The following is a 25,270-nucleotide window of genomic DNA, read 5'->3' on the forward strand; positions in this document are numbered from 1 at the left end:
GCGCCGGAAACGGAAACCGCGCGGGCCCCGCCACGCGCCGCGGGGGCGTGCGCAGGGAAGGGTGGAGCGCGCCGCGGGGTGCTATGGGAGTTGTAGTCCACGGTGGTGGCGGCAGTGGGCGAAGGGCGCGGGTTTGTTCCCGTTCCGCGTCCAGGTGTGTCCCCGTGAACCGCGGGAAGGTGGCGGGGTCCGTGTCGGCCTCCGCAGCGCCGGCGAGAGGCCCGACCGTGAGCGGTGGCCGCTTGGGCCCAGTCCCTCTGCGGGGCTGTGCGCGGGACCCGCCGCCAGGGGGCGACTGTGGCCTGCGGAGGTGCCCCGGTACCGGCGCTGCCCCGGCCCCTCCATCGGGCCCGGTACCGATCTTTGCCCCGGTCTTTCCCACGCCATTCCACGGTCCTGTCCTGGCCCTTCCACAGCCCTGTCCCCGCCGTTCTTCAGCCCTTCTCTGGCCCTTCTATCAGCCCTTTCCCAGCCCTTCCACCGGCCCGGCCCCGGCCCTCCCAGACCCCGCGGCCGCCGCAGAGCGCTGGGGTCCCGCCGGCCTGCGGGGTCTCGGACGCTGTTCATGGAAGGGGCTCATCCCTCTGCTGAGCCCGCAGCCGGGCCAGCAACCAGGCCAAGCCTTGACCTAGTCCAGCGCCCTGTGACCTTCTCTCCCTGCCTTTCACCTTTTTAGCCCAATTTCTTGCCGTGCAGCTCAGGACATCAATTTTTCCCCAAAGTGCAAGAGAATGGTCCACCGAGCCATCTGGCACAGGCTGAGCTGGGGGAGACCCCGAGGTGGGAGGAAAAGCATCCAGGTTCAGCCTGAGGATGAGCAGGAGCCTGGGCTCATGGCACACTCAGACCATGGGGACATGCAGCTCTGGGCTGGTCACCGTCCTCCCACCATGTCCAGCCAGCCTGGAGGGGAAGGGGTTGTGCTGAGCTATGTCTGCACCCCTTTGACCCCCCCATATCTCCCCATGCCCTTCAGCAGAAGGGAGCCAGCCAGGCCCCCCCTCACCTCGACCTCAGGGAAAGCCGAGCACGGCCAAGCTTCACCCCACTTCCCTCCCGGTGTGGGAGTCTCCCCCAGGGGAGGCCGCTGGCCCAAGGCTCGCAGCCCCTCACCCCGGGTCACTCCCATTAGGTAAAGGAGCAGCTCGTCCTGGCGGGGGTATCTCCCTCTCGCGCTTTCCTTGTATTGTACGGGCCTGGGTCATCGAGGAAATCTTACAGGTCCTTCTGCTGCCGAGTGGTCACGGGGGAAGCCCGGCCCCCTTCCCCCCATTGTCAGCGGCCGGGCCGTATCCTCGCTCCGAGCCCCGGCCCCTAAAAATAGCTCTTTGTCAGGCGATTGTTCCGACACCTTCGCGGCGGCATTGACGTGGGCCGGAGCGGGAGAGCGGTGGGGTAGGTGGAGGGGAAGGGCTGGAGGTCCCCCCTGGGAGCACTCGGAGGATTTGCCGCTGATAAGGGCCCCTGTTGTGGGGAAATGGGCTCCCGGCGCGAGGCACGGTGCCGAAGGCCTTCCCGAGCCGCTGCTGCCTGCTGGTCACCTCTGCCCCAGCTGCCCCAGCCTCCTGCCAGCCCCACACCGCTCTGGGGCACCAAGCAGGGGAAGGGTCTCCCCAGGGCATGGGGGGGATGGAGCCCTCCCAAGACCCCAGCTCAATCCTGCAGTGTGGGGTCAAGCCCTGACCCACCCAAGCTGGCTCCCTTGTGTCCAGCCCTGTTCCCCCCCAAACCAGCTCCATGGGGTCAAGCCCTGACCCCCCCAAACCAGCTCTCTGAGGTCAAGCCCTGATCCCTTCAAACCAGCTCCATGGAGTCAAGCCCTGACCCCCCCCAAACCAGCTCTCTGAGGTCCAGCCCTGATCCCTTCAAACCAGCTCCCTGGGGTGTCCCTGTCCTGTTCACCCCATTGGGGCCAGGGCAGGCAGGAGCAGCCCTGGGGGAGTGGGGATGTTGGTGTATGGGATGGCCACATTTTGGAGGGTTCAAGGCTGTCCCTGCAGCACTGTTCCTGACCTGAGCATGTGCAGGCATTCCCTGCAGTGAGACCTTTTCCCAGCCCCTCTCAGAGCCCCATGTCCAGCCACGGTGCCTGTTTGATTGAGTGTGGGCCCTGCCGTGGGATCCCAGGGAGGCAGCACCACTGCAGGGCTCGTGCTGGGAAAGAAAGGGGCTGTGCAATGGAGACATCCTGGGACAGCCCCTCCCTTGTCATCCCCTGCCACCCACTGCCAGCTGAAGGTGATGACCCCCCCGGGCCCTCTCCTGCCCAGCCACCCCAGCTGCAGAAATAGGATTTTATTTCCCATGAAGAGGTTTGGATTAAAATAACCTCCTGGCCCAGATCCCTTTTTTCTGATGTGGCTGGAGATGTTTGCCCACAGCCCTGCTGGGTATCCAAGCCTTGACCCTCCAGGCTGCTGTCCCCATGGTGGGGACATGCCTGTCCTCTGCCTGCCCTTCAGGGACGTGTCCCTCTCCCATCCATGCCTGGCCTTACTGACTCAGAGCCTCTGGCCCTGCTCACCTGCTGCCCACGGGCCGAGCTGAGCCCCCAGGGCCGCTGGCCATGGGGCAGGGCACGGGGCCAGCCCTGCTCTGATTACCCCCAGCGTTTTTTCCTTTTTCTTCCTTAATTTACTGAGGGCTAAATCCAAATATTACAACTTCCCCTCCGCGCCGCTGGTTACGCAGGCGGCCCCGGCCAGGCATTGTCTTATTGTTTGCAGAGGGAAGCTCCAGCGGGAGATTAACCTGGCGTTCACCCCGCGCCACGGCCTCACACCCTGTCCCTGCTGCGGGGCCCGTGTCCCCAGGGAGCCCACCTGGCACGAGGTCCCAGCAGGGAGAGCAGCTCCGAGGGCTCCTGTGCATGGGGGGGACGTGGCGGGGTGGTGGCAGCCCTGCAGCAGTGCCCACTGCACCCCTGGGACGTGTGAGACCTTGGGGCATTCTTGCTGTGCATCCCTTGTGGTGGGGAGGAGCTGGCAGGTGTCTTGGGGGTCTCAGGCAGACCCTTTGCCCATTTTCTTCCCAGGGATTCTTGCAGGATGCTGGAGGGTCAGTACAGTCTGTGTCTGCTGGCACAGGGAAGCTGGGACTGCCCAGCACCCCCACCTGGAGGATCATCGTGCTGCCCCTTGGTCGTCCCATCCCATCCCATCCCATCCCATCCCATCCCATCCCATCCCATCCCATCCCATCCCATCCCATCCCATCCCATCCCATCCCATCCCATCCCATCCCACCCCATCCCTCCATGATCTTTCTCTCCACCCTGCCCTGGGCAGCAGAGATGTGTCACCCTGTCCTCACTCAGTGCCATCTGGACCTTGGGAGTCCCTTCTCAGTCCTTCGCCCCCAGGTCTGACAGGGCTCAGAGTGACCTGTGACACACAGTTGATGGCTGTCACTGTCACAGGGAGGATTCCCCAAGCAACAAGCAACTGAGCTTTGCTCCAGGAAACACTGGGGGCTTTATCATGAGCCTCCACTCTGGGGGAAGCCCAGGGAGGGTCAGGCAGCACCCAAAGGTGTTGCCAAAGGACAAGGAATGAGTGGGGCTGAATCCTGGCCCCAAAATGTGTCTTTGTGTTCTCTATCCCTGTCTGTCTCCTCTTGCTCTGCTGACTCAGACTCAGACATGGTTTGACTCCCCATCCTGGGGGCGGTGGGTCAGGGTTAGCAGCGCTGCCCACGGACTGCCGGCTCTGCCTGACGCCTGTGCCCTCTGTCCTCCCACACCCCATGGCCAGACTGACCCTCCTGTGTCCCTGCTTGCCCATGGATCCCTTCCCAGCAGCACAGCAGCACCAGGGGCTCTCAGCTCCTGGCCCCTGTCACTGGGGGTGAGCCCCAGGCTGACCCCTGCCCACAGCTCCTGTCAGACCAGACCCAGCCTCATCCGTCCCACCACAGGGCAGCTCCCGGCACCCGCGGGTGCAGCCCTGCTGCATTCCAGCCTGGCTGGCCAGCCTGCGGGGAGGCTGAAATATTTGGGAGGGGAGTGGAGAAGGGAAAGGGGAAAAAAATAATAAAATAAAAATCTATAAAAAGAAAGTTTAAAAACACAAGTTTAAAAAAAAAAAAAAAAATACCAGGCGCGGAGTGCAGCTGCGGTTCTGGTTCCAGTTCCCAGGTGATGTCAGGCCTGGAGCCTCTCCAGCCCTGGCCCCTCAGAGACGGTCTTTGTGGGTTCAGCACTGAGTGTTTTTCCTTCCTGAGACTCGGGGACACCTTCCTGTCTCAGAGAAAGCAGCCAAGAGCCTTTCCAAGGGTGTCTGCACACAGGAAGGGGAGAGGATGGGAGGGGAGCGTGGCTGGGCTCGGCCGGGGCTGCCGGGGAGCCGGCGGTGGCCACAGCACTCACCCCTCACGGGGCAAAGGGGCACCCGGCTCCCATCGGCCCGGCAGCTCTGAGTCACTGCTTCCCCTCTCGTGGTGCTGGGAGGGGCTGGAATGTACTGGGACCCACAGGCTTGTCACTGGGACACGCTGGGAGCAGTGGCCCCAGTGCTGGGACATGCTGGGATCCATAGCCTCAGCTATCAGTGGGATGTGCTGGAATCCACAGCCCCAGCACTGGATGTGTTTGGGTGCCCAACTTCTGGACCAGCACATGCTGGGACCCAGGGCTGTTACACTGGAGCTTGTCCTGGGGTCACTGTGCCATCCTTGGCACTGGGGTGTGGTGACATCCATGGCCCTAGCACTGGGACATGCTGGATCCCACAGCCTCGGCACTGGGATGTACTGGGATGCATTGCCTTTTTATTGGAGCTTTCTAGGGCCCCAGTCTCTGGCACTGGGACATACTGGATGCACAGCTCCTGTGCAGGGATTCACTGGGGCTCATGGTCTTCATATTGGAGCTTGCTGAGGCTCCAATTGCAGGCACTGGGACATCCTGGAACACTGGTGCTCAGCCCTGGGACATACTGGGACCTCTACGCTCACTGCTGGGACCTGCTGTGCCTCCAGCACTGGGACCACCAGCCCTTGCTGACCCCCTGGGGGCTCCAGAGCTGCTACTTCATGAGCACAGTCCCTTTTATGTGCGGGTCGGGTTGTTTGCAGAGCACAGCATCCCCCACGGCCCCTGCCCCCCGATAAACCCGGGGGCAGGGTCTCTGTGTCCCGGGCTGTTTGGAGAATCTCACGGCTGTTTATTGGGGTCTGGGACACATTAGCCACGCTGAGAACAAACCTCTCCCACCCACCCCGGTCCCTGCTTGGGACCAGCTCTCACAGCTGCACCGCGCTGTCAGCTCCATAAATCAAACCCGGGGGAGGGAGCCCGGGGCAGGCTCACCTCGGTGAGCCGGGGGCCAAGAGGTGCTGTGGGCTCTCAACAGAGCCCCTGCCTGGGGCAGGCTCCAGTGGGACCCCCAGCGTGCTCACCCTGCTCCATGCTGGCTCCAGGACCTAGGGAGACAGGGCAGCTCCAGTTCTGCAGCCCTTGGGGGAGCCCCCAGCTGCCCCATCCACAGCTGCCTCTGCTCCGTGGGACACGGCGGCCCCTGGGAGCCGCCAGCCCCAGCACTGCACCATTCCCAGGCTCAGCTATCTGCACTGGCCAGCCAGTCCAGCCCCTCAAACAGAATCCCATGTGAGGATCTGGCCTGGGAACCCCCCATGTCCCCATCTGACCCCGTGCAGAAGCTGCTGCTGCCTGCAGCCCCACTGTGCAAGGCTCTGCATGGTCATCGTGGTGGCAGTGGCAGTCACAGTGGGGACAGTCATTGTGCTGGTGGCAGCAGTGGTGATGGTGGCAGTGACATCGTGCCAGTCATGATGTACCAGGTGGAGGGCAGGGCACCAAAGCAGTTACACCAACCCTGACCCACCACTTGGGCACTCATGGCTGCAGCACGGGGCTGGCACTGCCATCCCCATCCCATGGCACGGCACTGACCCCCTTGGGACTTCTGCAGCCTTTGTGGGGCTAAAGCTGTCATCAGGGCCTGGGGACACAGGGACAGCTCACCCAGGGGTCTTACCCATGTGGGTAGGGCTGAGATGATCACACTGGTTCCAGCAGCACAGAGCAGCAGTGCAGGGCTGGGGTTCCAGAGCCATCTTGGGGGACCCCACCTCACCCCACACGGGGGTGACAGGCAGGCACTGGCCCATCAGAAAAATAAGGCTTTATTTTCCAAGCGGCTGCACGTGCACAACCAGCACCCCCAGGGCCGCCGTCCCCCCGGAGCGCCTCGACGCCGGCCGCACACCGGCCCCTTCCAGTCCAGCCCCGGGGCGCGGGGACCCCTCCCCGGGCCTGCCCCGCGTGGGCAGCCTCGGCCACGGGCGCGTCCTCCCGCCCCCCTGGCGGCTCCAGGGCCAATGTCGGTGTGGGGCCAGCCTGGGCTCGGCCGCTGCCACCTCAGGTGAGCAGCTCCCTCCCTCCCCGCTGCGGTCTCTGGGCTGGCGTGCGCGGGCTCCGTCTGCCTCCGCCGCTGTGTCAGGTGGGCGCTGCCGGAGCCCGGCTCATCTCCGCGACACTCGCAGGGGCGTCACCCCTCGCACCTTCAGGCAGTTGCCCCCGAGGTCCCTCCGACTGCCCTGCGGAGAGAGGAGGAGGGAGAGCTGCAGGTACTGTGGGGTGTCTGGGTGGGGGCGCCCCGCTCCTGCCCGCTGCCCACCACACCGACCCCTCCGTGGGGACCCACTGTGAGATGGCTCAGTCCTGGGGTGGCTCTGCGCTGCCTGGAGTGGACAGACAGACAGATGGGGCTACGCCTGACAAGTGGTGGAGTGTGTGGCTGAGGTGGGTGCTGTGGTGGAGCCCTTCAAGGTGGGTCCCCCTTGGCCTTGTCACCCTGCAGGACACAGCCCCCACAGCCGCTCAGCACCGCAGGGCTCAGACCTGTGGCAAGAGCCAGTAGCACCCCAGGACAGACACACAGCCCTAGACAGATCCACAGCCCTGACAGACAGAGTCCAAACTGGGATGGGGAGACTCAGCTCTACCTTGCAGTTTATGAAAAGAACATCAGCCCAGTACTGCCCAGTATGACCCAGCACAGACCAGCATGGTCCAGATTTAGCCCAGAACATTCCAGTATAACTCAGCACGGATCAGCAGAGCCCAACAGAGCCCAGTTCCAACCCAGCCTATTTCCAGCCTTGCACAGCCAAGCATGGTCCAGTACAGCCCATTTCCAGGCCATTTCCAGCACAGCACAACCCATTTCCAGCCCTGCCCATTTCCAGCCCTGTTCAGCCCCTTTCCAATCTCAGGGCTGGGATGCACAGTCAGATCCCAACCCAGCTCTCCCATTGCCCTCCAGCAGGAGCTTCCCAGCCCCAGTGCCTCCACAGGGTCCCCAGGGGATCCAGCACTGTGCCAGACCCCTGGATCCTGCCCCAGGAAGCAGCTCAGGGGATCCCAGCTCTGCCAGGGACCAGGGCTGCAGGACCCCAGGAGGGCTGGAGAGGCTGCTGAGGGGGCAGCAGGAGCAGGGGAGCAATTAAAAACAGAGCAGCAAAATGTGAAAAAGCTCTGAGGGCTGGAGTGTGACCCATGGCTGTACTGCTTGGGGTCACACATGGGACAGGGGACAGCAGCAAGTACAGCAGCCCCTGTTCACAGCCCTGCCAAGGGATGTCCAAGAGGTTGGGCAGCTTCCAGCCCCTCACCCTGCACCCCAATCCTGCACAGATGTTCCTGGGTCAAGCACCCTGGCATGGGCAGCAGCGTGGGCTCACCACAGCAAAGGTGTCCCTTGAGCCACAGGGTGCTGGGGGGAATCAGCTGGGTGAGCAGGACAGGACAGGGGTGCTCTGCCATGGCCCAGCTCAGCCGTGTGGGAGCTGTGCCAGTGCTGCCAGCAGACCCTGCATGGGAACACTGGATGGGGAACTCTGGGTCCCCTCGGGGGTGTCTGCTGGGCTCTTCCCGTCCTCATCACATCAGGCAGCTGCTGGAGCAGCCCTGCTGCAGTGCTGGTGGGCTGGCAGGGCTGGGTATGGAGATGGGGATGGGGATGAGGATGGAGAAGAGGTCAGCCAGCGAACTCAATCCCCCCTGGGACAACCAGTGCCGCCAGCTCCGGGGTGACTGTTTAACCCCTGAGACCTCCCAGCCCGGATGGATGTGGGGGAGCAGCCCAGCCCTCTGACGTGAGCAGGAGCTGTAGGCGTGTGGCTACGAGCAGGATTTGGCCAGGAGCAGCCAAAACCTCCAGTGGGAGCTGGAGCCAGAAGCTGTGGTTCTCACTGAGCCATGCCAAGTCTCCTGCCCCACTCAGCCCAGACAGGGTCTGCTGCCCCCCATCCCCTGGGCACATGCTGAGCCTCCTGCCCCGCTCAGGCCAGCAAGGGGAGGAATAACCCTAACCCATCCCGGAGCCCCGCTCACCCCTTTCCGCTGGTTGCTGAGGCAGAAGGTGCAGATGCTGCGGGGCTGTTTGCTGTCCAGGTCGCCCTTGGCGCCATAGATGGCACTGAAACAGGGCTGCCCGTCCTCGCAGCCCTCGCCCAGCAGCAGCACGTTGGCCAGGTGGGAGATGTAGCTGGAGGCCAGGCGGAGCGTCTCGATCTTGGACAGCTTGCGATCCACGGGCTCGGTGGGGATGAGGGTCCGCAGGGCGGTGAAGGCCGTGTTGACGCTCTGGGTCCGGTCCCGCTCCCGCGCGTTCGCCGCCTGCCTCTGCTTCACCATCACCATGGGGCCCGGCTTCCGCGGCAGCTTGCGGCGAGCCTCGGGGCCCTCGCAGCAGCCGAACGACTGGTCCGACGTGTCGCTCTCGCTGCGGTTCTCCTCGTCCTCCGAGAGCATGCTGAGGTCGGGGTAGAGCACGCGGGCGGCCACGGGGCGCAGCATGGTGAAGGCCATGTTGGGGCGCCCGCCCGCACCCCCGGCCCCGCTGCGGGCACCCCCCGGGCTGCGGGGAGCCTTCCCCCGCCGGCACAGCTGCGACGGCGGCTCCGGGCGCCTTCCCGGGGCTGCTCCGCCGCGGCTGAGCAGGGCTGGGACGGCTGTCTGCAGGGGGAATCGGGATTTATACGGCCGGGGAGGGGCTGGCTCCGGAGCCCACCCCCAGCCGGCCCCCCGAGCTCCGGCCCGCGTCCTCACCCCAGCCCTGGCTCTGGCCGCTGGCCTGGCCCCGCTCCGGCACGCTGGCCTGGCTGCGGGCACTTGACCCCGGGTCATGCCCGCGGTGTAACTGAGCCGCGGCAGTGCCCGGGGCACTGTCCGACGAGTGCTCCCCGTGCCGTGGCCTCTGGCACCTGCAGAGCAATGTCACACACAGGCAGCGTGTCCCCAGCCCCTGCCTGGCTGTCCCTTGCCAGCCCTGGGTCCCACACAGGGTGGCATGAGAAGAACCTGGGGCACAGGGGCTGGGATGGGGAAGGCATTCAGGACAGGTGGCACTGGTGCAGTGCCAGGGTGTTTATCAGAGGAATGCCAGAGGGGGACATGCTGCTGCCCACACCCTGCCATGCCCCCTGGGACAGGGGCTGTGCCTGGGAGGATGCCCGGAGCAGTCAGGGAGCAGCAAAGGCAGGCAGCCCCGCAGAGATGCACTCCTTGCTCCTCTGTTCCGTGCCTGGGAGGTGACAGGGACACACGGAGAGGCAGGGGCAGCACTGCCGGCAGCGCTGCCAGGAGCATTTCCTCCCGCCCAGGAGGAAGGTGTGTGCCGGCAGTGGAAACACGGAGTCTTTTCCTGAGCGGGGAGCGATGAGCTGGCAGCAGCGGGAATCACCGGTGTCCTGGGAAGGGCTGGGGGTGCCCCCGGCCTCACTATCGCTCCTTGTCCTTCCTTGGCACTCAGTACCACAGACTATGGCCCTGCTCCTCCTCACCAGAGGGGTCTGTGCGGGTCCCACTCTGCCCTCAACCCTCCAGCCCTGAGCCCAGCCCTCCCAGGAGCAGGCAGGGGGGCAGCCAGCTGAACCGAGCAGGCAGGAGGCTTCCTGCCCGCCTTCCTCCCCTTCCTCCTCCTCTGCGGTACTCCAGGCACGATGAAGGTCAAGCGGCAAAAACACGTGGAGGGCAGGACCTGGCTCCGGGCAGATGGCCCAGGGCTGCTGGGGATGTGGCTGGGAGACTTGGCAGTGCCAGCTGCAGCCCCCACTGCCCAGCAGCTCCACAGCCAGAGAGGGATGCTGGGGGAAGTCTTGGAGGCTTGCCAGGGCTGAGAGAGTGGCCATGGGATATCACAAACACCCCAGTGGGGTGCCCTGGGGGCCACGGGATGGGGTGGCATCATGTTCCTCAGTGTTCCCTGGGCAAAAGCAGATTGCAGGACTGCAGCTTGGGGTATGGCTCCTGGGGTCTGGGTCCCTCCACGGGCTCTCCTACTGCTTCCAGGGCTTGTGGCTGCTGGGCCATGACAGGGGCAGCTGTGCTGGCTGGCACAGGAGCCACTTCACTGCCTCCCACCCTGCTGGCTGTGAGCAAACGGCCCCTCTGCCCCCCGCAGGGCACAGGCAGCCCTGGCTGGCGGGACCCCCTGCCCTGTTTTCCTTCACCATTTGTCTGCCTGTGCAGAGCCTGTAAATCACGCAGTGGGGGGCAGAGAGAGGGGCTGGGGGCTGGTGGTCTGGCTGGGGCTGGGGACTTCTGGGGCTGCACCAAGGGCCAGGAGTCCCACTGGAGCAGGGGACATGCAGGGCCACACCAGGGGCTGGGCACGTGCAGGGCTGAGCAAGAGGGCAGGGATCCTCCTGGGGATGAGGATGGGCAGGGGTCTGCACTGTGGCTGCAGTGGCAGCTCCACCATGCATCAGCCTCCATGAGGGACCCCAACCTTCTCCTGTAGCAGCTGCCCAAGTGCAGAACCCCACAGAAGGGGACGTGCAGCAGTGCCAGGGGCAAAGCTGGGGATGGGCCAGCTTGGCATGGCAGGCAGGGCTCAGGCAGGTGGCCGTACAGAGAGGGGAACCCCCACTCTGCCCCCCTGTCACCCCAGAGCCTTGCTGAGCCATGGCTGGGGGGCCACGGCAGCCCCTGGCCCTGACAGGTGCTAAGACGGATGGCAGGGGCTGTGTACTCAGCTGCACGTCCCACACATGGCCACCAGCTGGCAGGGACAGGCTGGGGGGGTCACCCAGTCCCCACACCCAGCCAAACTGCCCCAGGGCTTTTCTGGGGGGCACGGCCATGTGTGGGGTGCTGGTGGCCTGTGGAACATAGCAGGGCACAGGCAGGGAAGGAGCAGCAGACAGGAGATGGCTCAGTGTGGGGTGGGGACAGCATGAGTGTGTGCCCATGAGGGTGTGTGGGGGTGTGCAGCTGCACACATCTGTGCATCCCAGCATGCATGGACGTGTGCACAGGGATATGTGTGAGTATGGGGCTGTGTGCACGTGTTTGTGCAGTTGCACATGGCTGTGTGCCTGTGGGTGCCACATAAACCCCAAATGCCACCACCTCCTGCTGCAGTGACACCTCCGTGCTGGCACAGACGTGTGTACGTGTGACCAGATGCTGCAGGCAGAAGGATGGATGGACAGGAGCTGTCATGCCTGGCTGGGAGAGCAGCGGGAGCCATGGGAAGCAGGGAATGCTGTGCAGGCTGTGGCTGTGGGGCAGGAGGACGTGTGGCAGCAGCCAGGTTTTCCTGTGCTGCCTGGCAGGCATCTGGTACAGGCCATGAGTCCTTGTGCCCGGGCCCCCCCAGCTCCCCCAGCACTGTGGCCTGGGCCCTGACTCAGCTGGGCAGTGCGAGGTGCAGCTGAGGCATCACAAACCTTCTGCCAGGACACGGTGTGGTTTGGCACCACAGCTGACCCAGCCAACTAACCAACCCCCGGGCAGAGAGCAGCACCAGGCAGTGGCTCAGGCATTCACGGGACCCTGCATGGGACACAGAGCATGGAGGGGACATGGCCTGAGCACGGGGCTGCAGCCCTGACTCCATCCAGCCAGGCATCTCCTGCTTGCTGGGCATCGTGGGGTCAGGGTGCTGGGCACACTGAGGGCTGGGTTCTGCCTCTGCTGCCAGGGAAATGCCCCTGCCCCCCACACCAGGGAGTGTTTATCTTGGAGGTGATACTTAAGTGTAAGAAAATAAACAGGGAGCAGATGGGGCAGGGGCCAGGGCTGCCCCCGGCCCCGCGGGAACGCTCCAGCCCTGCTGGGAAAACACCACGGCCAGCGAGGCAAATGGATTCCAGACCCAGGGCAGAGCTGGAACATGTGGCCACCAGGACACTGGGCCTGACCCTGCTGAGCCCTGGTGGAGCAGTGCTGGACTGATCCATTCAACTCCACCCCACCCCATCCCATCCCACCCTGTCCTATCCTGTCCCCTCCTATCCCACCACAACCCATCCACACCATCCTGCCCCATCTCATCCCACTCAGTGCCCCGAATCCACAGCCCCTGACCATACCTTGGCTCTGGGGGGTGTCCAGGACTGCCCCCTCTGCCTGTGGCTCCCCAGTTTCAGGGTGCTCAGGCCAGTGAGGCCACAGGCCTGGGAGATGCCCAATCCCAAATGCACAATCCTGTCCAGCTGGGCACACACAGCATCCGAGTCCAGCTGAGCCCAGTGAGGCAGGGGTCTCATCCCAGGGGAGTCTATCCCTGCTCCCCAACACTGGCAGACCAGAGATGGCAAATTGGGGAGCCCCCGGGGCCCCCTGGGTGGGGAGCAGCAGTGAGTGCCATGGGGACTGGGCACTGTGGAACATTTGGGGAACAGGAGAGTTCCCCCATTTTCCTGGATCAGGGCTGTGTCAGGGTGACCTGGTAGGTCCCCAGGCAGTGTGGGAAGCACCAGCCCCCCCTGCCCCCGGGCTGTACCTGAGGGCGGGGGCTGCTGGTCTGGAAGGCATTACACGCCTGTCGCGCGGGGAAGTCTGTCCCAGTTCCGGAGCTGGGACCCCTCCCCACTCAGCCCGGGCTGGGGGGAGCCCACAAAGCTCCTTTGTTCCTGCCCTGGAACGAATGGATTGGAGGCAGCCGGATCGGCTGTCAGCCGGCGACACCTGAGACCCCGCGGGTCAGGCAGAGGGAAGGGGGACAGGTGGAGCACGGATAGATGGAGGCAATGCAGGGACCCGTTCCTGTGCCAGCCAGGGGCTTGTGGCACCAGCAGCCCCTGCCCACACCATGCCAGCCCCATGGATGCAGCAGTCAGCCCTGGAGGTGCTCACACAGCACCTCAGACACAGTTCTGGTGCCAGGGAGCTCTGGGAGGGATGTCAGGACACCCTGGGACTGGCACCTTTGGCACTGTGTGCAGGGGATGGCAAGCTGGAAAAGCAGATCCTGCAGCAGGCTTCTCAGATGGAAGAAGCCTCCATGGCTTGCAGGAAAACGAGCTGCAGGATCTGGGCAGCCTCAGTTCATTCCCACTTTGGAATTCCCAGTTCTGCTGAGCTGCCTCTTATCCAAGGGATGAGGGACACAAGCCTGGGAGAGTGGGGCAAACAGCTCTCATGTGAGGTGCCCAGCAGTGGGGGCACACAGGATATGGGCAGACATCAGTCCCTGCCATGGGACTTCCATTTGGGAGCACTCTGGAAATGCCCACATTGCCCCAGGAGCTGCCGCAGGAGCTGCTACCTCCTGCCTCCCCCCCCTTCCCCCCCGGCTCTCTAACAAGAGGAAACTTTTTAGCACGCCACAATTCTGAGGAGAAATTTATGGCCCATCAGGGAGCCGCGGGCCAGGGCTGCTCTCGGTGAGTGCTTGCAGGGCTTCCTCCCGGCACACAGCTGCCTTCATGCGGCACATGCAGCTCTGGAATCTCCCTCCCGGCCCTTCCCCTCGCCCAGCGCCCCCAGCCCACCCTGCTCCTCCTCCCCAGCGGGAAACGTGGAGGCAGCAGGAAGTTGTGCCCTGTCCCATGCCAGAACTGGCAGCTCCTGCCATGCAGAGGAATCAGCCGTGCCCTCCCCTCCCATCCCTAGGGGAGCTGGATCCCTTCAGGAAGGAGCGTGGCTGATGGGGCAGAAGCGTCCGGCCGCAGTTCCCATCCTTCTGCTGACTCACGGCGTGCTGAGTGAGTCAGTGGCCTTTCCCCTCCCTGGATGGAGGCTCTCGACTGAAGAGGGATGCTGGGATGCCCAGGGGATGCTCGAGGCGTTTTTCCAGGCTGCACGTGGGGTGAGGACGTGGTGCTTGCATGGCAGGACCACATGAGTCCCCGCAGCTGGGCCAGAGCTGACCCTGAATTCAGCTCCATGGCAGAACATTGTCCTGTCACAGCATCCATCCCCCAGCCCAGCATCCATCCCCTCACAGATTATTCATCCCCTTGCAAGGCCTCTGTCCTTGTACTCTGTGCCCACAGGTGCCAGGCCACCATGCTGTGCTATGTTGGGCCACTGCATCCCTGCTCCCAACCCCCGCACCCTCTAGCACCACACCAAGGAGCTGCAGAAGTTTTGATAATCTTTATTCCAGGTGCAGCAGCGGCTGTTCCCACCACAGGATTTTGGAGATGTGCCCCATGGAGACTGGGACACTGGTGAGCCCAGAGTCACTGAGGGAGGGCTGGGGACTGGCCATGCCAGGTCTCTTCCCTGTGTCCTGATTCTGTCGTGTCCCAGTTCGCCTGTACCCCTTCCCGGTTCAGCTGTGCCCCGAATGAGCGGTGACTCGTCCCAGTTCCAGTGTGCTCCGGTTCCGCCATTCCCGCTTGAGCCATGCCCCGGTTAAACCCATTCCATCCCGGTTCAGCTATTCCCGGTTGAGCCGTGCCCCGGTTTAGCCTGTTCCATCATGGTTCAGCTATTCCCGATTGCGCCGTGCTCCCGTTTATCCCACCCCAACCAGTCCGTCCCGTCCCGGTTCGTCCCGTCCCGGTTCGCGCGGTGGCTCCGGGCGGCGCAGCGCGGCACAACAGCGCCACCTGCCGGCCCCGCCGGGCGCCTCCCGGTACCGGCGAGAGCCCGACCCATCCCGGCTGCCCGGGGACCCTCCGAGTCTGGGGACCCTGACCCATCCCGGCTGGAGAGACCATGGTGATTCCCCAGGGCTGGGGACGCCGACCACATCCTCATAAAGGGCTCACGGCTCGGAACCAACAGGGATAGAAGGGGCTGCTGGGCATCCTCGGGGTGCTGGGCTAGCGCAGGTGAGGCGTGGAGGAGCCGAGGTAGGTACGGAGGTCGCTGAGGGTGGAGGGGATGATCTTGGCGGGGATGGTCTCCCGGCGGAGTGCCTGGTGGGCAGCATAGCGGTGGCAGCCCCCGAAGGAGTAGAAGTAATCGCCGCCCTCACTGCCTTTGATCCAGAGCACGTCGATGGGGGGCACCCGCTCGGGATCCTCCTGGGAAGGGGAAGAGACATCCAAGAGCAACACACCCCGGCACCCCCATCCTGCCCTGACACCCCCCGACTGTGCCAGGGCTTGGGTGCCGACGGCTCCCCAGCAGCGCCCTCTGAACGGGTGCAGGAGGGGCTGTGCTCACCTGCAGGGTCTCCATCAGGCTCTGCACCTTTCCCGGCTCCAGCTCTGACGGGATGGGCCGGATGAGGACCCGCATGGGCACGTTGTGCACGGCCGAGATGTGCTGGGTGTGGATGCTCCTGTCCTCGGCCTCTGCCATGGCTGCGGCTGCCGGTCGGCCTTGGCTTTCCTTCGTCGTGCTCAGCCGAGCCCTGCGCTCTGCCCCGAGCAGTGCAGCGCCCAGCCGTACCCCTCTACTTCCTCCTTGCCCGGCCATCGTCATCGTCACGGCCTCCGCCCCGGTGTTTTGCAGAGTCACAGTGAAGGGGCAGGACAGAGTTCCGGGCCGGGTGCCAGAGCCGGCTGGCCCGCTGCCTGCTCCGGAGAGCCCGCGGCCAGGGCTGCCCTCGGCTCCTCCCTCCCCTGGGACACCCATGGGCATGCGGCAGCTGAGCCCCCCCGGTGTGCTGGGGGTCCCTGTCCTGCCCCCTGAGGGTCCCGCCTGGCCGGGCCGGGGCACTGAGGATCATCCTGCAGCTGAGAGCTGGGATGTGCCCCCCACCTGCCTGGCTGTACCAGGAACACGTCCCCAACCCAGAGCCCCCTCCCTGCTGCGCTGACACCTATGGTGTCCACAGCAAGGAAGATGAGGCATGAAATAACTGCAGAGCTGAGCGGTGATGCTGGGATGCTCCACAGCTGGGCAGGCATGGAAGCACTTCAGCCCTGAGTCTGTAGCCATGATATTTTCTGAAAAATCCTTTCCTTAGGATTTTTCCTCCTGAGAAGCTGAGAGGCCTCAGGAACAAAATGTAAACAATGGTTATCTGCTGCTATAGAATGCAACAGGTGCATCTGTGATTAGCCTCATAGAGTTGTTTATAATTAATGGCCAATCACAGTGAGCCAGCTTGGACTCTCTGTCCAAAACACAACCCTGTGTTATCATTCTTTCTTTTTCTATTCCTAGCTAGCCTTCTGATTAAATCCTTTCTTCTATTCTTTTAGTATAGTTTTAATATAATATATATCATAAAATAATGAATCAAGCCTTCTGAAAAGTCAGATCCTTGTCTCTTCCCTCATCCTCAGACCCCTGTGAACACCAGCACACTGAGTCTTTCTAGGTCGTTTCTTCAGACCAGTGCTCCAAACGGGGAGAGGCTCTCGGGAGGATCAGGGTCTCCCACCCCTCTGGCTGCTGCAGGGGACACCCTGAATCCTCAGCAGGGACACGATGACAGGGGATGGCTGCTCCCAGTGCCCTCATCCTGGCTCCCTGGTGGCATGGAGGGTCCTCAGCCCCAGAGCTGACTCAGAAGCATGCAGATGATGGGCAGGGATGGCTCTGGAATTAGTTTATTGCAAGGTGAACCTGGCAATGACTTTGTGGGTGAAGGATTGCACTGATGTCACTGGGAACCCGGGGCTCAGCTAGGTCTGTGCTGACAAGCTGCATGCTAGAAATAATTTGCCTTTCTCCACTGGCACCCACATCTGGGAAAGGATGAGGAGAGAGGGGTGGCGAGCAGGAAAGCCAGTCTGCCCCTGGGAGCGGGGGCTCTACGGGGTTGTCATCACTGACGAGTTCAAATAAAATGTGCTCACAGAATCCTCCCCATCCGGGGTGTGTGAGCATCACCGGCGCCCTTCCCGGGCTGCCCGCCGGGCTCCGCGCCGCTGCCGGGATTTCACACGGGATTTACTTCCAGGTCAGCGCCCCGCCGCTCTCACCAGCAGGGTGGCACCGCAACCCCTCCTTGTCACAGCAGGGGCTGTCTGGCTGCTGCCCACCGGCTGAGGGGCTGGCAGGGCCATGTGGGCACCGTGGAATGCTCTGCCAGGACATCACCCCTCTATTTGGGGCAATTCTGTCCAGGACGCCCCAGCCCAGGAGTGGGCACAGGGCACCGTCGATGGGCAGGGTGGCAGCTCGCGTGCCACCACCCGCCACCGCCGACACAAATCCCACAAGACACATGGTTAGTGGCAGAAATCCCTTTTATATCCCTGAATTGCATTACAAGTAATACTGCGGGTGGCCGGATCTCAGTAGACTTGTCATACTGGGGCTGGCGAGTACAAAACCTGGCAGAAAAAATCTATCATGCACGGAAAATTATTGCTGTAGTATCTGCTATTTACAGGAGAGAGGGGCAGCAGCGCAGCGCTCCAAGCCTGCCGGCCTCAGGACACCGCGCCCCGCGGAACGGCGCCGGCATCGCGGGCAAAACCCGGCGGGTGCCTGCGTGGCCAGGGCGATGCTCATCCCCTCCGTGGGGTGCGGATGTGTGGTCACCGTGCCATGGCAGCGAGAGGACCATGACAGGGACATCCCCACTCAACCCGTGACCAACACAGGCACCGAGGCAGCGGGAGGAAGACGGTGCAAGGGAGGAAGACGGCGCAGGAAGACGGTGTGGGGGTGCGCGAGTGCGGCCCCGCGGGTGCCGGGCTGAGTCCCCGAGTGCTGGGGACCGGCACGGGCCGATGGGGCTGTGGCAACTCGCGGCCCGAGGTAGGAAGCGGAGGCGTGGGTCGGGCCCCGCTCCGGGATGCCGTGCGCGGAGCTTGCTCCGGGGCGGGGGCGCTCCGCCGGGAGGTTGCATAGAGTGGCTGGTGTGTCCCCGCTGGGCTGGCGCGGGGCACGGAGCAAAGCAGGAGCCCGTGGAAGCAAGGAAGACAAAAGAGAAGGGCTTTGCCTTTGTGGGTGGCTTGCAGGACATGCAGCCTGAGTTGCCGGGCCAGCTTGCGCCCTCCTGCCTCCGTGCCCGCCGCTCTGGGGGTCCTGTCCCCGTCCGTGTCACCGTGGCTGTGTCCTGGGCACGGCAGTTCTGCTGCAGCTCTGCCACCTCCTGCGAGCCAGCGCTGGCATGGCCCGGCCAGTCTTGACAAATAAATAGTGAAAAGCATAAGTTATAAATAATATAAATAAGAACATTTAAATAGACTCACCCAAACTTTACAGCTACTCTGACCCCCTCCTCCTGAGTGCAGGTGGGGGGCAATGGCGAGGGAGCCGGGAGCCGGCTGGAGAAGGGGCTGGGGACACATGGGGGGGTGGTTGGGAGTTTGGGTACTACCTGCCCAGGGCTGGGTCTCCAGCCCAGCTGCCAGCCCAGCCCTTTGCATGGTGAGGGGGCTGCACCTGCCTGGGGGGGCTATTCCCCATCACCGTGGCAGGGGCCAGTTGTGCCTGGCCAAGCTGGGAGCTGGGAGCCAACGGAGGTCGTGTCCTGTGGATCTCTGCTGGAAGCCCCTGGCTCCTCCCTTGGCTCTTCCCCTGACTCCAGGGCTGCGGATTTGCAGTGCCAGGGTGAACGCTGTGCCACGGGGCAGAGGGGCAGCCGGGTGCCCTCTGTGGTGGGCTGTAGGGACCCGGGGCTTCAAGGGTGACTGGCAGCCCTGCCCTCTGTCGGCCTCAGTGGCCATCAGTCCTGCTGAGCTGGCAGGAACACCAGCCCGTGGTCTCATCAAGATTAGGGTCAAGGAGAGGGTTTGCTCCTAGCGGGGAGCAGAAAAGTGTCTTTTCTCCCCCAGAATCCCCCGGGAAGAGAAGCAGCAGCTCTAAATAAATAATAGTAATAAATTAAATAAATAGAGGTGAAAGTCACAAGCTAGGGGAGGAAAGTCTCTCCTGGGTCGGGAAGAGGTCCCCAGGTGAGTCCCCCGCAGAGAGACCTGCCTGGCTGCGGGGGGGCTCTGGGACCCAGGGGAAAGGAGCTGGGTCCCAATGTGGGGGGGACCCCCTTCCCAGGGAGCAGATGGGGAGTGAGTCTGTGGGGATGTGTCCTCCAGACTGAGCACAGCAACAAACCAGCTGGCTGCAGCTGCAGGAGTGCTGGCACAGGGACTGGGATCAGGATGGGGACAGGATGGGTTGTATAGGGGAATAGGGATGGGCACGGGATGAGATGGGAGCGGGGATGGGGGTTGGATAGGAGGATGAGGTTGGGAAAGGGGATGTGCCACAGGGCTCGGGGGGCTAATTCCCTATTGCACAGCTGTGTTCGGAGCCCTTGAAGCAGGCGGACTCGTAGTGCTTGTTGAGGTACGACTTGAGGGCGAAGGTCTTCTCGCACTGCTTGCACTTGTAGTGCTTGAAGGCGGAGTGGGTCTGCATGTGGGCGCGCAGGTTGGAGCGGTCGGCGAAGGCTTTGCCGCAGTGCGAGCAGCCGAAGGGCTTCTCGCCGGTGTGCGAGCGCATGTGGCCCTGCAGCAGCCAGGGCCGGCTGAAGGCTTTGCCGCACACGTCGCACTTGTGCTTGAGGTTGTGGGTGAGGACGTGCATGGCCAGGGCGGGCATGGAGACGTAGGCCTTGCCGCAGGTGGGGCATTTCCTCGCCATCTTGCTGTCCAGGCTGCGGTGGGTCTGCTTGTGCCGGCTCAGGTTGGAGGAGGTGGCGTAGGTCTTGCCGCACTCGGGGCAGGAGTGGCGGTGGCTGCCACGGCGCTGGCTCTCGCTGCGCCGGCGCGAGCGCCCGTCCGTGATGAAGAAGGCATCCATGGAATAGCTGTCTGTCACTGCCGCCTCCCCGTTGAAGTAGCGGGCGGAAAAGCTGGACTGGGGGCTCTCGGGGTCGCTGTACTCCTCGTGGCCGGGTGCGTAGGCCGGGTCTGCTGGCGGTGGTGGCAGGCCTTGCTTCTTGTCAGTGTCATAGCCGGCTGGCGCCAGGCAGTGCTGGAGGTACCCTGTGGGGACAACACGGTGGGGTCACTGTCCCTGCAGAGCAGTCACACCAGGGACAGGAAAAAGTCACAAGATAAAATTTCCCATAGAAGGTGCAAAACCAGGGTTGTCCCCCCACAAACTGGTTCCTGTCCGTGCTGAGCCACTGAGCACCAGAGCTGCATTGTCCTGCCCTGGCTCCTGCCTGCATCTGTCAGCAGGATGAGTCCCATCCCGCAGGGCTGCCTGAGATGGGAACTGGGGATGGAGCTGCGGATGGTCCAGCTGCGCCTACCCGGGCTGCGGGCAGCCCCCAGGGGCTATTAGCTGCCAGACAGCTGTCGGTGCCGGGAGCTCATTGTTCACCGGGGCCGGTAATGAGCTACGCTCCGTGGGCAGCCGGGATGAGGGGGATGAGGCTGCTCCAGGTTCCCCTTCCTCAGCAAAGGGGCTGGGAAAGCCCCCCACCTCTCTGCTGTCCCCACAGGGCCTATTCCTTGCAGATGGGACAGCACCAGGAGGGCAGCAGCACCGGGTCCCTGGCCTCCTGCCAAACTGAGCGACGCACAGCACCCCAGATGTGGAGCCAGGCTCGGGTACCACTCCACTGGCGTCACACGCATGTGACATTGGTGCAAGTCAGCTCATGACTTGCTCCGTATGTGGGTCTCTCAACCTGTGTCAGAGCGGGCACTGCGCTGGCATCCCGCTCCCTCTGAGCTGTCACACAAAGGTCACAGCAGGAGCAGCAGTGCAGCCCCCCTTCCCACCAGGCCAGCAGTCCTGGGGATGTACTGGCATCCCCCAAACTGGTCCCAGCCATCCCCTGCCTTGTGCACACTGGTCCTTGCAAGCTGCTTCAAGAGGGCTCATCCCCACTGATAGTGGCAGAGGGGCTATTGGGGGCCTGGGGTCTGCACAGCTGGGCTGACCCATGCACACCGTGGGGCACAGGGACATCCCACCACAGCTGCAGCTGAGCATCCCCTTAATCCACACAGCCCCTGGCAGCGCCCACGGACCCCTTGGCAAGCAGTGCTGCCGTTTGTCCCGGGGTGGCCAGGGGTGCCCATTGTGGGGAGGGGGCTGTGGGGCAGGGGCAGAGCCGGGCCCCCCCGTCCCCTGCGCCGTGCTGACAGCGCGGGCTGTGCAGAAAGCGCTCTGCTCAGCAATTTCTCACGCTGCCTCCGAGCATGCAGCAAGGTTATTTCCAGGAGAGCAGCGTCGGCAGCTTCTGCCCAGCTGCAGCACATCCCTCCCCCACCGGCTCCTGGCTGATGGGGGGAGCAGAGGACCCCCAGACCAGACAGGCTTGGTACCCCGGTCCCTGGCAGGGAATGCCCCCCGAGGGCCGGGGAGCACTAGAAAAGGGGGGACAAGCACCGCAGCGGCTGGGCACTGTTAGCTTGTGCATGGATCAGGCCCATTCCCGCATCCTGCTCCGTTTCCCAACCCACGAGCAGCCAGGACTCCCCATCCTATGCAACAGAGCCCCCGACCCACGGCCAGCCCCTCTGTCTGGGCTGCCCCGTTGTGGGGCTGTGCCAAGCCCGGGGAACTCCGAGCCCACCCCAGCGTTCCCCCGCAGGAGGACGGGATTCCAAGGACCACGGGCACCCCAAGTCCAGCCTTTTGCACCCCTCCCGCTGCTGGGGTACCCCCCAGTCTCCCCCCCGCTCCCCGTGTCCCGGACGGCGCCGGCCCCCCCGCGCTCCCAGGGGGGCTCGGGGCACCGCTGCGAACAATGAAACCCTCCGGCACGGCGAGGCTGCCGCCCCCGCCGCCCCCCGCCGCCCCCGCAGACCGCTTGCTCCTCACCCCCCCAACTTGCCGTGGGAAGGAGCCCATCCCGGTGTCCCACGGGCGGGGGGCACTCGGGGCTGCCCACGGGGCTGATGCTGTCACGCAGGGGATGTTTCCCCAAGGACCAACTTCGGCAGCGGCCGGTGGCCCCGGGGACAAGGCGACAGCGAGGGATGACACACCCCACCCCGCACCCCTCGCCCGCCCGCGGGACACAACGCGGGGACCCCTCCCCGTCCTGCCCCGCGTCCCCCCGTGTCCCCCTCCCGGTGCCCCGCCGGGCGCACAGACAATAGAGGCGGGGGGGCCCCTCCGGACCCCCGGCCCCGCACTCACCATCGCCGGCGGCGGGGCCGGGCAGCGTGTAGGGGGGCTCCAGGGGGGCGTAGGGGGGCGCAGGGGCCCCGGCGGCCGGGAACGCCTCCGCTTTCAGCTTCTTCACCAGGAAGGAGCGGGGCATGGCGGGGCCGGGCAGCGCTGGACACCTCCGGTACCGGCACCGCCACCGGCCCCGGCCCCCGCACCGGCGCCGGCCCCCCCCGCCCCGGCCCCGGCGCTCGGCCCCGGCGGTGCGCACGGAGAGGCGCGGGGAGGCGAGTGCGAGGGGCGGGGAGGCGGCAGGGCGGCGAGGAGGAGGAGGAGGAGGAGGAAGAGAAGGAGGTGGGGAAGAGGGGGAGGAGGAGGAGGAGGAAGGCAGGCGGTCGGGGGGGGAGGGGGCCGCTTCGCCCGGCCGCGCCCGGAGCCCCCCCAGAGCCCCCCGAGCCGCCGGTAGCGCGGGGTGCCCCTGGCATCACGGCACTGTGGGGTCCCTGGTCCCTCCCCCTGGTTCCTCCCCCCACCCCGGCCACGGACAATGGGGACACAGGGGGACGGGGGAGACGGGAGGGGGGGGCACATGCCTCTGCCTCCCACCGCCTTTGTCTCCCTGCCGTCAGTCCCCGGGGCCAGGGAAGGACGGGTCTGCCGGGCGGGAGTCCTCATCCCCATCCCTGTCCCCTGCCCCATTCCTGTCCCCTGTCCCTTGTCTTGTCTCCATCCCTGTCCCTGTTCCTGCTTCTTGTCCCTTTCTCCTTTCCTTGTCCTTGCTCCCTGTTCCCGGTTCCCATTCCCATCCATCTTCCCTGCTCTCATCTCTGTCCACAGACCCTTTCCACTGACCCCTTTCTCTTTCCCTTCTCTTTCCCCTGTACCTTCTTCTCTGTCCTCAACCCTTTCCCCTCTTCCCTCCTCTCATCTCTGTCCCACCTCTCTCTTGTCCCCATCCCTGTTCGCTTTTCCCATCCCTCTTTTCCCACCTTCTCTCCCCTTCCCCTGTCCCTGTCCCAGTCCCAGTCCCCAGGAAGCACCGTGACCTTCGCAGCCACAACAATAGCCGGGCTCGTGGCAGTTCATTGTTCCCGGCCAGAGCCCCCACTCCTGCTCCCCCCTCGTCTCACTGGAGCCCCCACTCGCGCTCCCCCTCCTCTCTGCGCTCCGCTGCAGGCAGCTGCTGCTCCGGGGCTGCCTCTCCTGCAGTGGTGCCAGCTGAAGGCCGAGTTGTGCCATCTGAGGGACAGTGGGTGACACGGGGACCTGGCAGGCAGCTGGCTGTGCTCTCTCTGAGCCTTGTGCAATGCCCAGAGTGTTGCAGCACTTAATAAGGATGGTCCCTCTGCTGTCACCGCAGGCAGAGTGCGGGCACGGCTGGCACGGGGCAGCCCTGGGCACACCAGCCCCTTTGGCCAGGGATGTGGCACTGGGTTTGGGGATCAAAAGCAGCATCCCCACAGGCAGCACCACGGGCCTGCCTGCTCACAGCCATGTCTGCTCCTTCAGTTGTGCCTAGAGCCACATCTGGAGTCTGCATGGCAGTGCCCCTGCTCACTGCTTTGTGTGGTACTGCACAGCCCAGGGCATCCCACAGCATCCCACAGGATCTTGTAGCCCAGGGCACCTCACAGCCCACATCCTAGAGCATCCCACAGACCACAGCATCCCACAGCATCTGATATCCCACAGTATCCTACAGCATCTGACAGCATTCCACAGCTAAGTGCATCCCATAGCTCACAGCACCCCCCATCCCAAAGCATCCCATATCCACAGCACCCCATACATCCCACAGGATCCCAGGGCTGCTCCCCACGTGGGCTGGGGTCTCTCCCCTTGCTCCCGCTGCCCTTGGCCAGGGACTGCCGGCAGCACCACGAGTCCCATCTGTCCCTGCAGCGCTGCCCTGACGTCAAGGCTCTGCCAAGTTCAAGGTCACCTCTCCCGCAGGGCTGCGGCCCCGAGGGGACATCGCCTGCCTGCCGGGCTGCTCGCGGCGTCCCCCGCACACACCCCGGGCTCCCGGCCTCTCCCTGCTCCCTGATTTATCTATCCGTGCGTGTGCCTGCTCTCTCCTGGAAGGCACGCTTGCAGAACGGGCATTACTTACGCCCTAGTTGGGCCTGCCTGCCCGCTGCCCGCCCGCTGCCCGCCCGCTGCCTGCTGCCTGCCTGCCCGCTGCCCTGGGATTTTGTCTCTCTCCAGGCTGCGGTGTAATAAGGGAGGTAATTAAGTGTAAAAGGCAGGAGGAGGGAGGGCTGGGAGGGGGGAGCAGCCCCGGCTCCTTTCGGAGGCAGGGGACTGCGATAATGTATGGTAATAACCGCAGCCAGCCCTGCCGAGCTGATAGCGCTGACGGCAGCGCCTGGGCCCCCCCAAACCTGCCCCCGCCACTGTGGGGAGGGGGAGCAGCGCCAGAAGAAAGGCTCAGCCTTCCTCCACCGGGTTTGTGCCTTCCTGAGCAGCTGTATGGAAATAATTCCCATCGGAGGCAATTGTTTCCCCGACAAGAGGGAGGGGGCTGCGGGGGTACTGTGGGTGAGGGGTTTTGGGGGCTCCCAAGGGCAGGATCATCCTCTTGAGGGGCAGGAGGAGAGAGGTCAGGTCCCTACTCCAGCTCCCAGTCTACCCACAAGGGACATATCCTGCTACTGGAATGAGACAAGCTGCCCCGTGCTGCCCCCACATCTCCCACTGGTCCTCAGCTCCCCCATCCTCCTTGGATCCTGGACACGGGCTCTGGGGTCAGCCAGGATCTGCCCGAGGATGCCCACTAGTGCCAGGAGGCAGAGCCCCCACCCCTGCCCTCCCTGCCGCCTCAGCTGCAGGACCCCCCCAGTGCCAGCCTGGGGGGCTGCTGGCCATTAGGAATTCCAGTCTCGTTCCTCCCAGAGGCGTCCGGGTCGCAGCCGGAGCCCCGAGGTGGCTCCAATCCGTGCTGTGGAGCAGATGCCAGACAAAGGGCCGGGGACAAAGGCCCGGCTGCCTCGTGCCCCGGGGAAGGGGCGCAGGCGCGTGCAGGGCACGGGCGCTGTCCCAGCCCGGGGCTGTGCTGCCCTGACCTCCCGTGCCCGCCACGTCCCAGTGCCACCCTGCTGGCAGGGCTGGGGCACAGCGAAGTACCAGGTGGGCCAGCCC

General features: G+C 64.3%; 3 protein-coding genes across 3 annotated transcripts; all 3 read right to left on the bottom strand.

Moving 5' to 3' along the window:
- Window positions 1-6,311: 6,311 nt before the first annotated feature.
- On the bottom strand, window positions 6,312-8,855 carry TCF15 (transcription factor 15). Its single transcript, XM_063172000.1, has 2 exons — window positions 8,357-8,855; window positions 6,312-6,558 (listed from the first exon to the last, which is right to left on the bottom strand). The coding sequence occupies exons 1-2, from the start codon at window positions 8,831-8,833 to the stop codon at window positions 6,484-6,486; spliced, it is 552 nt and encodes a 183-aa protein (XP_063028070.1). The 5' UTR covers window positions 8,834-8,855; the 3' UTR covers window positions 6,312-6,483.
- Window positions 8,856-14,334: 5,479 nt separating this feature from the next.
- Window positions 14,335-17,573, bottom strand: SRXN1 (sulfiredoxin 1). Its single transcript, XM_063172731.1, has 4 exons — window positions 17,497-17,573; window positions 17,385-17,439; window positions 15,374-15,853; window positions 14,335-15,231 (listed from the first exon to the last, which is right to left on the bottom strand). Exons 1-4 carry the CDS (start codon window positions 17,571-17,573, stop codon window positions 15,028-15,030), a joined length of 816 nt encoding a protein of 271 aa, XP_063028801.1. The 3' UTR covers window positions 14,335-15,027.
- Window positions 17,346-22,323, bottom strand: SCRT2 (scratch family transcriptional repressor 2). The gene is made up of 2 exons (XM_063172395.1): window positions 22,160-22,323; window positions 17,346-20,043 (listed from the first exon to the last, which is right to left on the bottom strand). The coding sequence occupies exons 1-2, from the start codon at window positions 22,281-22,283 to the stop codon at window positions 19,337-19,339; spliced, it is 831 nt and encodes a 276-aa protein (XP_063028465.1). The 5' UTR covers window positions 22,284-22,323; the 3' UTR covers window positions 17,346-19,336.
- Between the last annotated feature and the right edge of the window lie 2,947 nt (window positions 22,324-25,270).

Source organism: Melospiza melodia, chromosome 19, assembly GCF_035770615.1.
Source record: "Melospiza melodia melodia isolate bMelMel2 chromosome 19, bMelMel2.pri, whole genome shotgun sequence".
In the NCBI taxonomy this organism is placed as follows: domain Eukaryota; kingdom Metazoa; phylum Chordata; class Aves; order Passeriformes; family Passerellidae; genus Melospiza; species Melospiza melodia.

What these genes read in the sequence shown, in the direction of transcription:
- SCRT2 (XM_063172395.1), bottom strand. Translation starts at nt 22,283, where the DNA reads ATGCCCCGCTCCTTCCTGGTGAAGAAGCTGAAAGCGGAGGCGTTCCCG. An exon ending in CGGCCCCGCCGCCGGCGATG is followed by an intron (nt 20,044 to 22,159) that starts GTGAGTGCGGGG and finishes TTGTCCCCACAG; the next exon opens with GGTACCTCCAGCACTGCCTG.
- TCF15 (XM_063172000.1), bottom strand. Translation starts at nt 8,833, where the DNA reads ATGGCCTTCACCATGCTGCGCCCCGTGGCCGCCCGCGTGCTCTACCCC. An exon ending in TCAGCAACCAGCGGAAAGGG is followed by an intron (nt 6,559 to 8,356) that starts GTGAGCGGGGCT and finishes CTCTCTCCGCAG; the next exon opens with GGCAGTCGGAGGGACCTCGG.
- SRXN1 (XM_063172731.1), bottom strand. Translation starts at nt 17,573, where the DNA reads ATGCCGGCGCCGTTCCGCGGGGCGCGGTGTCCTGAGGCCGGCAGGCTT. An exon ending in CGCTGCTGCCCCTCTCTCCT is followed by an intron (nt 17,440 to 17,496) that starts GTAAATAGCAGA and finishes TTTTTCTGCCAG; the next exon opens with GTTTTGTACTCGCCAGCCCC. An exon ending in CTGAGATCCGGCCACCCGCA is followed by an intron (nt 15,854 to 17,384) that starts GTATTACTTGTA and finishes CGGCCCGGCCAG; the next exon opens with GCGGGACCCTCAGGGGGCAG.